This window comes from Megalobrama amblycephala, linkage group LG13 (assembly GCF_018812025.1).
Source record: "Megalobrama amblycephala isolate DHTTF-2021 linkage group LG13, ASM1881202v1, whole genome shotgun sequence".
Taxonomy (NCBI): domain Eukaryota; kingdom Metazoa; phylum Chordata; class Actinopteri; order Cypriniformes; family Xenocyprididae; genus Megalobrama; species Megalobrama amblycephala.
Window position 1 is genome coordinate 11058783 of NC_063056.1, and position 12170 is coordinate 11070952.

Here is a 12170-nt window from a genome sequence, read left to right on the forward strand (position 1 = left end):
ATTAGTCTACTATTAAAGCAGGAATTTGATGTAAACAGTAAGTGTACATAATATTCACATATGCAGTTCAGAGGACATACATACATAGCAGTTACATCATGAAATAATTATAATTAAAATAATTTAAACCTATAGTATTTTACATAGATAACTTTTAAACATAATAATTTTTATTTCACAATTCTGACTTTTTTTTCTTGCATTTGCGTGTTTATTACTCCCAGTTCGGACTTTATAACTCGCAATTGTGAGTTTATTTCACAATTCTGAGGGGGAAAAAGTCAGAATTGCGGGATTTGCAATTGCGGAATTGCAATTCAGAAAAGACAGAATAACGAGTATATCTGACAATTCTGTTTTTCTTTGTAAGAAATGTGAGATGTAAACTCAGATTTGCGAGAAATAAAAGTCAGAATTGTGAGATATAAACTCGAAATTAACTTTTTTTCTTTTCTTCTATTCTTTTATTTTGTGGCTTCCATAGACTTCTACTGCTCAACTGTCATTTTCTGCAACCAGCTAGGCTCCGCCCACAAAAAACGTCATCGCTGTTTGCAAACACCAAATTGGTAACACGTGAGTGGGCTGGGCTAAAGAGGCAATGATGAGGCTGTCTTTGCTGGCAGTCTTGTGCTGATGTATTCATTTCTATTACGCATTAAAAATCTGGAAATAGAAAATAAGTTGTTTTGGCAGCTTGGTTTCAATAAAAGTTTTTGGAGTAACAAGGATGTTTTAAGTTCTGAAACTAAAGGCCTTTTTGCACTAATAACGATAACTTTAAAAATAACAATAACGATATTAGCGTCCACACCAATGCACAATATCAATTCTGTTTATAACCGTACTGCAAATCTTATAACCTTACATCATTTTTCAACCCAGGGATATTGAAAAAATTATATTTGCTTCTTGCATGTTTCAAAGTTTCATGTCCTGCAAGTTGTGCTAAAAGCACATTCAGTTTTATCCGTGTTGTGGGGCAACCTCAAATCTCATTCTGAATTAAAAAATGTTATACAATATTTTGATTATTATTCTATTATTATAATTATAATTATTAACTGGTTTTAAAACAATTCAAAATCACATAATGAAAACAAATCAAAACAGTATTATATTTTAACAAAATTATATATGACTACACAAAAACACATTACAAAAAAAACCAAACAAAAAATAAATAAATAAATATGAGAAAATAGGATAAATAGTAATGTTTTTTTTTTTTTTTTTTTTACATTTTCTAATTGTATTTAATATTCTCACCTTCAGTCCTGCCAGAAATTTGCATTGCATCAACACAGCACCCCCACCCCCCCCAAAAAAAAGAATTCCTAATGATTTTCCTGTTTTATTTTTTACTCACAGTGTAATTTTAATTAAAGATAAAAAAGTAATTAAAAAAATAAATAAAACAAAGTTTAATAAATGTTTTAATGTGCCTATAAACAATGATTTTGATGGGGGAGGAGTCTACTGACCCTACGCCGGAAGTTTGATTGATTGATTGACAGACACAGGCGAATCCGGCGTTATGATTGGTCCGACAAAACAGTCAGGAAAGTTAATAGATTAACGACAGTGTTGAAAACTTGATTTGAACTTGAAAAATGGTGTGTACTGACGTCTTTACGCGGTTGAAACAACATTCCTGATGTTCATTTATGTTTAATACTATAATAAATGAACTATTAGGAAGATATGATCGGTTCACGAGCCGCTTGAACTGAGGCACTACAGCAATCTGTCACGACTTAAAGCAGCATGGGCTGGCGCACTCAAAACGGTAATTATTGTTACATTTCTTTGAAAATTACACAATTTGAAAAGTGAGACTTTGTTTTATATCAAAAGTAACCTGCTCTATCTTCTATGTCGATGTGTTGTCAGTGTCCTCTTTTCTCCGCGATTTAGTCTTGTGAATGGTCAATTGGACCACGCTCAGGTATGGCACACATCAAGCTTATCAACAGCGATCTTAAGACTCATCCAGCAGGTGCATATTGTTCTCTTCTAATATGCCATTGGCGAATAGCTACTTTGGTGGCCCCTGATTATTGTCAAAAGTCCCTGATCTTTTTGAATAATAAATAATATAGATTTTAATATTAATTATTGCACTTTGATAAGTAACCTTATCAGTTACTCGCGCTAAGTTTTTAAAGATGCACTAAAACTTTCTTAGCGCCCCCTCTGAACTGTGTTAAGTATGGAAGCTTGTTTCCATCACGAAAAAAAAAGGATAGGCTAATTGTGACATTTTATCCTATGATTTTATCTCACAAATTATTTTTACTTTTATTTATTTATTTATTTATTTTTTATCAGACTTTCTTGCAAGCTTGTAGCAATTCTGAAAAGTCAGGATGAGAAATGTAAACTCGCAGTTGGGAGAAAAAAAGAATTGTGAGATAAAAAGTCGCATTTAATATAACGTGCTATCAGGAAGCGGAGGCAGGTGACGGCTGTGCGTAAATTGAGTTACCACTCCCACTTCTGGTAGCTAGTTTTACCAAGATTTCTTATCCCGTGCGAATTGGCAAATATTATTACAGAAGTCTTATGGTAAAATTACATTACTCTTATTTAACCTTGTACAACTAATCGAGTCCGAATACATAAGTCTCCTGAGATTAAAGAGAACAACCATTGAGCAATAAAATATTCCTATAATGTAAATAGAGATTGCAACATGACAACAAGGCTTTAACCATGTCATGAACATTGGTGGGGAGCATTTTGTTTTATTATTTTTATAAAGCATAAAGAAATAGATCATTGAAGGAAAGTCTAGGTCTAATTCTAGTTGGGAAATAATCATTTTAAACTATTTGCAAATAATATTTGCATTAAAATTTGCTCGCATGTACTTTTATTTGTAGCCTATGCCTAATATGTCAAAAACGTAAAACGTTTCTGTCACACTCATGAATTACATGAATCACGCATATTTTGCATATGCATATTTACAATGCATATTTTCAATTCAAAACGTTTGCATCACTGGATGTTACTGTCGGTTGTTTAATATTTCTATCGAAAAACAGTTTACATGTATTAAATGTTTCACTATTTAGGCTACATCTTACCTCACTTGCTTACAACGTTAAACTGATGCTTAACTGACATTAATTTTATAGTCCTAACAACTTACAGAGCGTTGTGTAATGGAGTGCAGCAGAACAATTCAAGAATTTCAAATATAAAGTGTGGGTGAGGGGGGGGGGGGCATTTCTAATTATTGGGCCATTTCTAATTATTGGGCCATTTCTAATTATTGGGGGTTGGGGACTTGTCTATGGTGATTACGGCCCTGCAAGGCAATAAAAAGATGTTCTGTTTCTTCCACCACATTCTCGGTTTTGACTCGGTTTCTCTCAGATATTTCTCAGGTCTCATTACTTTTATTTCTCCTAAGGAATTTTAGGAGAAACATCTGAAATGCTGTTGATACTAAAATGAGAGATATATGAGAATCACAACTAAGTCTCCTGAGCTGAGGAGTATTTTTTCCCTGTAGGCGGTCACGGCACGACAATACAATTAAAAGTTAATTATGGAAAAATACTTTGTAAAAATCTTTATATTAACTGGCTTTCTGTTAATAAACACAGTGGATGACAACTGTCTGTGGTCTACCAGTGGTTTACATAATTGACAGTTTATTGTTAAGTGATTAATATACACCAAAACAAAAGATAACATGTAGGCCTTCATCTTGGAAAAAAACATTATTTTTGTCTAGCATTGCATAACGGACTCGGACAAGCTCAGCAAAGACTTGTTTTCCGTCAGTTTTTTTTTCATGAATTGGAATGTGTGCAAAGGGTTGAGGGTAATTTAAGGACGTGAAGGATACACTTGATGCATCTTTCAAAATGAGCGGAATGAAGGACACAAAATGAAGGCTGCCTTCAAAGGATTCTTCAAATTAAAACTGCCTTCAGTGGTGTTTGAGGACGTGGCTGTGGAGATATGCAGCCTTCCGATTGAGAAGTACCCCTTGCTTTCTCCTGTCCACTGTCAATCCCACAACTCAACGCTTGAGCATGAAGCCCAAGTCCCATAGGAATGAGTTGAAAACGTTCGCCATGTCATCACGCTCTGTCAAAGGACCTCTCAATTTAAAGATGTAGATTAGTGTTTGATTATGGATGGAACTAAACTCTGCAAGAATTGTTGAAACCTATTTCAGGAGATGCTTTTATCCAAAGCAGCTTGATGTCAGTAATACAAGCTAAAGCAGTAAATCTAAAAGAGACCAAAATGAAGTCGTTCTACCATACCAAATTTCAGTACAGTGTAGCAATGCTGGAACAAAAGTGTAAGTGCATTACAGACTTAAGTAAGTAATGATTATTAGGTAACACTTTACAATAAGGTTCATTTGTTGCATTAGCTAACATGAACTAACCATGAGCAATACATTTGTTACTGTATTTGTTAATCTTTGTTAATGTTAGTTAATAAAAATCAAGCTGTTCATAAACTCAGCAAAAAAAGAAACGTCCTCTGACTTTCAACTGTTTTTACTTTCAGTAAACTTAATGTGTAAATATTTGTATGAACACTAAAAGAGTCAACACCATAAGACATAAACTAAAAATGTTTGACAATGTGTCCCTGAATGAAGGGAGGCTCAAAATCAAAAGTACCAGTCAGTATCTGGTGTGGCCACCAGCTGCTTGAAGTACTGCAGTGCATCTCCTCCTCATGGACTGGACCAGATTTGTCAGTTCTTGCTGTGAGATGTTACCCCACTCTTCTACCAAGGCACCTGCAAGTTCCTGGACATTTCTGGGGGGAATGGCCCTAGCCCTCACTCTGCGATCCAACAGGTCCCAGACTTGCTCAATGGGATTGAGATCCGGGCTCTTCGCTGGCCATGGCAGAACATTGACATTGCTGTCATGCAGAAACTCACGCACAGAACGAGCAGTATGGCTGGTGGCATTGTCCTGCTGGAGGATCATGTCCGGATGAGCATGCATAAAGGGTACCACATGAGGGAGGAGGATGTCTTCCCTGTACTGCAAGGCATTGAGATTGCCTGCAATGACAACAAGCTCAGTCCGATGGTGATGTGATATACCGCCCCAGACCATGACGGACCCCCCACCTCCAAATCGATCCCGCTCCAGGGTACAGGCCTCGGTGTAACGCTCATTCCTTCGACGATAAACACGAATCCGTCCATCTCCCCTGGTGAGACAAAACCGTGACTCATCATTGAAAAGCACTTTTTGCCACTCCTGTCTGGTCCAGCGAAGGTGGGTTTGTGCCCATAGGCGGCGTTGTTGCTGGTGATGTCTGGTAAGGACCTGCCTTACAACAGGCCTACAAGCCCTCAGTCCAGCCTCTCTCAGCCTATTGCGGACAGTCTGAGCACTGATGGAGGGATTGTGTGTTCTCGGGCAGTTGTTGTGGCCATCCTGTACCTGTCACGCAGGTGTGATATTCGGATGTACCGATCCTGTGCAGGTGTTGTTACACGTGATCTTCCACTGCGAGGATGATCAGCTGTCCTTCCTGTCTCCCTGTAGCGCTGTCTCAGGCGTCTCACAGTGCGGACATGGCAATTTATTGCCCTAGCCACATCAGCAGTCCTCATGCCTCCCTGCCCCCCAGCATGCCTAATGCACGTTCACGCAGATGAGCAGGGACCCTGGGCATCTTTCTTTGGGTGTTTTTCACAGTCGGTAGACAAGTCTCTTTAGTGTTCTGCGTTTTTAGAACTGTGACCTTAAATGCCTACTTTTTGTAAGCTGTTAAGGCCTTAACGACCATTCCACAGGTGCATGTTAATTAATTGATTATGGTTAATTGAACATGCATGGAAAACATTGTTTAAACCCTTTACAGTGAAGATCTGTAAAGTTATTTGGATTTTTACAACATTATTGTTGAAATGTACAGTCCTGAAAAAGGGACGTTTCTTTTTTTGCTGAGTATAGTTTGTTCATGTTAGTTCACAGTGCATTTAACTAATGTTAACAAATACAACTCTTGAATTTGATAATGTATTAGTAAATGTTGAAATTAACATTAACAAAGATTAATTAATGCTGTTGACGTGCAATTCATTATTAGTTCATTTTAACTAATGCATTTAACCAATGAACCTTATTGTAAAGTGTTACCCATTATTATTATTTATAACCTACATTTAATATACTTAATGTGTAATTATTTTGTGGTGCTGCTTATAATTATTATACATTATATTTGTTGTTATAACCACTGTGTATTGTTAAAAGTTACAGGGACACTGTGTGTCCTATAGAGGAAACAAATTAACCAGCAAAGGTCACTGAAAGGTCACTGCTCAGTCCCTCAGTTTGACAGCAGAATCTGTAGGGTTTTGGGTTGACAGGCAGTCTGTAGTTTATCTGATCAACTATTATCTAGTGGCTGTCATGCAGGTGCAGTTGGAAGGCGCAGTTAAAGGTCTTTTTGTAACACTGCAATCTCTCTGCAGGATATCGAGGATCACATCGCCTTTGTAATCACTGTCCCCACTGCGCTGGCTATTTTCCTCACTATCTTTGTTCTGGTCTGCATCGAGTCCGTCTTCAAGAAGCTGCTTCATGTTTTCTCCTTGGTGATCTGGGCCTGCCTGGTTGCCATGGGTTACCTCTTTATGTTTTTTGGAGGAATCATCTGTCCCTGGGATCAGGTAAGACAACTGCGTTATCGGCACCCTAAGGTTGTTTTCATTCATGGGCCTTTTACCTGATATATCTCAAATGGTGTATTCTTGAGAACCATTGGGAAAGAGTAACACAAAAGTGACTGGAGGGAGAAATAATACAATACTTTAGTCAAAAAGGAAGGTGTATGTGTACTGGTGTATACAGACCCAAGTGAGCAAATGAAAATCTGATTCAGAGTCACCTTTACTAGGCAATTTAGCCTTTGTCAAGACAGTTGCTTTCCTGTGATTAATAGAAATGATTTTAGGATAGAGATCCAGAGAATTCTCATTCAAAATGAAAGAAATCCAGAAAGATAAGGGTGGTTTTTAAGTCCCAGTAGTGAATAAAGTTTGTTACAATTTGTCATCTAAAGCTTCATAAATGTAAACACACAGTGTCATTACACACCTTGACTTAAAAAAATAATGAATGAATAATATGATTTAATTAAAAATTATGAAGCATTTATAGGTCCAAACACCATTTTTGCTCATGTCCCACACCTGTGGTTTCAATGTTGAGATGTGTAAAATTAGCTAATTCTTTTACAATATGACATTAGGCTTGTTCGACTTGATGCAGCGCCGCAAAGACCGATCGGCGGCTGACTTGAAGCAGTGCATGCCGGTAAGAAATGTTGTCCGACTTGAGACAGCGCTGACGTCATGTGACTGTGACGTATGGCTTTAAAGTACCGCGAGAGCAATTCGAGATCAGCCACCTGAGTTAGCCAGCGCAGTTTCTCAAGAGGAGCTGCACGAGCGCTGATGACGACACAGCTGTTTCATGATTGGCCGGATTCACCGCATGACAACGATCACGTGTGTTTCGTGTTTATTGTCACGCCTTCAGCTCCACTAATGCTCAAAAATCTGTTTTTATAACAGTTAAAGCTCTTTTCATGTAGTCGCGATGATATATTGTGTCATGTTTATCAAAATAAAACGGATAAAAAACAAAGACCCAACTACATTTTTATTTAAATAACATATGCTTATGTTGAACTTTATTCTTGTAAAAACAGACGCTGTAAGCAGTACATAAAGTTTTGAATTTTTGAAAGGTCTCGGAAACATCAGTGTATTAGTCAAATATTGCATTTATTTCACTTCAGCTGTGATAAAGTATGCAAACCGATGCAAACGCAGCGCGAGCGTCACTACGGGAAGCAGAAAGTGTCCGACTTCATGTCTCCGTTTACAGCTCCTCCCCGCCTGCACGCGGCTAATCTCGCCAATCGGTTACATCCAGCCGCAGCCGATGTCGAACACACCTACTATTTCAAATGAATTAGTTTCATATAAATGTTACTTTACACCATCTTAAAAGTTCTTTTTTGTTTACTAATCATTAATATATTTTTTTTTTCCATCTAAATACACCTGTCCCCAGGGCTTGACATTAACTTTTTTGCTCACCAGCCAATGTGGCTAGTGGTTTTCCAAAGTTACTAGCCACTCAGCATTTTCACTGGCCACAATTTTGCTGTTGGGAAATTACATTTTATATGATTAAAGTTGACTTTGGCATGCTTAAATTACTTGATTTTGAGTCATTTTACTTGATTTACAAGATTTAAAACCCTTTCAAACTTATAAATGCAGATTGACCACCCAAATCAATATTATACATTGTATATATCAGGTATGTAGTTATTTTTGTTAGGCTATATAAAAAGAACAAAGAAGCAAATTACAAATAGTAATTTAAAAAATATGTATATATATATATATATATATATATATATATATATATATATATATATATATATATATATATATATGTTTATTTAGCATACATGTATACAATTATTTAACATTTTTTGATGTTTGATTAACATTAATGACAGTTTATTTGGGGGCTGCTGAATGCATGGACGTCATATACTGACACATATCCAGTTTTTACCCACCTCTTTACGTCCACTTAGCAGTAAGCCATAGCCGACTGTATTCACGCGAGATACTCCACACTATGCATTTTGACATCTGTGTGTGCGTGTATTCAGACACAAGGAGAACTGATCGCGCCCGCGAGCGCTTGTGTTGTGTCATTCAGCGCAATTCCGCCTATCCCGCCTTCACTAACCGCAAGTTAATCGATAAAGAATTGTGACTGAATTGTGATTTTGTGATATGACGAGCTTGGCTACTTTTCATTTGGCTGTAGGCTGAAATTATATTCAACCCGCCAAAGTGGCTAGTGGGAGTGGCTGTCTTACCCGCCACAGCTGAAATCTACCCGCATTTGGCGGGTTGGCGGGTGTTAATGTCAAGCCCTGCCTGTCCCACACTTTTGAGTCCTTACCGCAACACTGAGAAAAGACTCTTAATATGACATTTGTTCAAAGCCAAACAAATCTAGTTTCTATGGAAACAGAAGTTAGCATGTGAGCACATGGCTTACAGACTGGGCCACCCTCATTAGGTCACTCATAAGATCCAGAAAACTAAGATAAAAGTAAAGTAAAGTATTTATTATGTGTCCTTACCATTCAGCTTAGTAATTGTGTATTTTGAACTACATTTTAAAAATGAATTTATATTACTGTTGAATACATGTATATGTGGTGCTAAAAGTCTGATGTATCAGACCTTGCTTGCTGCTAGTTATCAGCAATATTAGCAAAAATGTAATTTCTGCAACATGTCTTTACCGCTGCATTTTTAGGTGTTAGGGTGAAGACCTTGCGTTGCTGTAGAGACAAATTCAAGTTAAACTCCATTTTTGCAAGCCTAGATAATACCAAATTCATCTAATAAGATGACAGAAATGCAGTGACGTAATGAAATGACCCTAACAGATATGAATAGTTATGGAAAAAGAGCATAGAGATATTTTAACCCTTCACTAGAGATGATTTACACATTAAAATTACAATATTTGTCATACAAAGCGAAATATTTTATCTTTGGCGCATATTAAAACAATTGGTATCTAAGGTTAGCATAAAAATTTTCCATGGCATAAAGAATATCGTAAAATCCCCTATTATTATTATTATTATTATTATTATTATTATTATTTATATCTGTATTTACAAAAATGGACAAATCTTCAAAAAGTAACTATGTAAATGTATTAAATTCTTATAGAAATTAAAAAAGAAAAGTGTATAAAATTACCGTTATTGTAATGTTGCAGGTAAGGACATTTTTTAAGAAGAAGAGATGAAAACAATAAAAAATAAACATGTTCCAGATTAAAATCTTAACGTCTACATTCAATTTTGTGTACATTTATATATGTATTACAGACTGTGATGGTTAAAATTGAAATTCATAGAGGCTGATTTTTTTTTTTTTTTGAAATTGGGAATGTCAAAAGTACCTGTAGTTGCAGAAACACCCATAAACAGAAAATATTTCAGTGGAGAACAGGGAAGGGAAAAGAAGTTATCTATTTATTTATTTACATTATTTTTGGGGGGCTAAATTTCATATCAGCAATACTATTTCACCCCTAATACCAACTCGCATGCATATGACTGCAGCTTATTTTGTATAAACCCTGAAACTCTTCTGATCAGTCATATTGGCAAGTCAGTGGCAAGAAATGACATGTCAAAATCTTTTATTAATTTATTTACTGAATCTATTCTACTATGTCCATATAATATGTGTAATGTTATATAATTTTTGTCTTTTCAAAGCATTAGATTTTTTTCTTTTATCTTTGAATTATGATTGACCATGTCAAAAGTCCAAATGCATGTCCAATCCCTGTTAAAACATATTATGTCAAAGGTGTAAACTTTTTACTTGACACACATCTTACAGACTTCTAATGTAAAATGTGAATTATTCAGCTTTCTCCTCCCCTTCTAATGATGATTATATAAAGTTTATGTGTGCAACTCCCATGGCAGCTGAGCCACCCGCATGTTTGACCTGCATGTCCAGTGAGGATAATTGTGTTCAACATTAATCAAAATGCTGCAAATGTGTGACTAGACCTGGGAATTCAGATAGTAATCAGAAGTCTGCCCTAGCTATTCTGAACTTTCCTATTAAGGACGAACAATTTACTGCTTAAGGAAATAAACAGTTGCCAGTTTGTCAAGTAAAATGAAATTAAAATTATTAAATGGAGAACATAAGCAGCTAATGACTTGCTGTATTAAAATAATACCCAGTGTTTGTCACTGACATATTGTATCTCTGGAGTGGGCGGCATATGGTGAAAGACAAACAAGGCAGATGTCAGACGTGTAGGGAGGAATGACTTCCTGTGTTAGTCAATATCTCTGCTTGGTTCCAGATTAAGGGCTGATAGGGCAGTTCTCAGTACATAGACCCTATGTGAATTCACTACACAGCAGTTGCACCACTTAAAATATTTCTGCAAAAGTGTGTAATACTCACTAACCACTTACAATTCAGCTTAATTAGCTGCTGAAGACACTGTAGTGCTGTGCCATGAGTATTTAAAATTCTTGATGCAAATAGGTTGTTTGCAATCACGTGGTTCTGGTGATGCACAAAGTTTGGGTGGAGGGCAATAAGTGAAAATTACAATGGAAGAGATGGAGAAAAGTCTGTGAAAAATGTCACCATTGTAGGTCATTTATGCTGAATCTAGAATTGCAGCAGGAACTCACATCATCGTTCAGGGAAAAAAATGGACGGTGTAATACAATTGTCACCTTTTCTATGTGTAAAAACACTAAGGGAAGCAGGTTGACGGGAAGACGCCTTATAGCAAATCTAATAATGTCACTGATTAAACCCACTCAATAAAATAATCACATAGCTGAGTGTTTTTGAAAGTTTTGTATTTTGTTTTGGTTTAATAATTAACATTACATTTGCGAGTATGACTCTCACTCAGCTTGTGAATGAGCATAACCTGCACACAGCCACTTCAGACCTGTTCACGAGCTTCTATGGGTTTGATTTTGGTTGTCATTTGTTGAAATAAATACAAAAAAATACAGTGTGTCATTGTCTTTCCGCTGAATGTGACCCTCCGATTCTCCTCTGTGGCCATATGGGAAAGTGAATATTTACAAAGACAACATTAAAAAACTACAGTTACATTTACACCCTTTCAAAGAAATGGATCGACTTCTGTCAGCTTGTTGAACATCTTTTTTATTTGGACATTTTCTACCATATGATGGCTGAAGCAGCAGCGTGTGACACTGTTTTCATGGTAAACAGATCAACATTGTGAACGGAATTCTACAAAACATAAGTGAAAACGCCAAATTATCATGCAATGGGATAAAATAGCTTCTCTTCCCTGCAAATGATAGCATGGAGAATGTGAATATTTAACCAAGTCAAAAACAAAAAAAGGTAAGCAGGTATCCATATTAATTTCAGTATCAGCAGATGCAAAGCGCTATTAAAGGCGACAACTTTTAAAGTTAAAAAATGATAAGTTACGTAAACAATAAAAGCTCCTTGTGGTTTCTTGGTTTTATCAATTTTAAGCAACCATAAATGATGCAAAACAGGAATTTTGAGT

The 12170-nt window shown here is 36.3% G+C and overlaps 1 protein-coding gene across 3 annotated transcripts in view; it reads left to right on the forward strand.

Annotated features, from left to right (window-relative positions):
- Window positions 1-12170, forward strand: part of adcy2a (adenylate cyclase 2a) — a 152457-nt gene that overhangs the window by 13213 nt on the left and 127074 nt on the right. For 2 of the 3 annotated variants that reach the window (XR_007178960.1, XM_048152166.1), the window contains exon 2: window positions 6482-6679. Coding sequence is in view for 1 of the 3 variants with exons in the window: in XM_048152166.1 (XP_048008123.1) it covers window positions 6482-6679 (198 nt within the window). In the remaining 2 variants the exon portion in view is untranslated. Of the gene's footprint in view, window positions 1-6481; window positions 6680-12170 lie in introns of those variants that run through there. The other variant, XM_048152167.1, reaches the window with a different exon arrangement.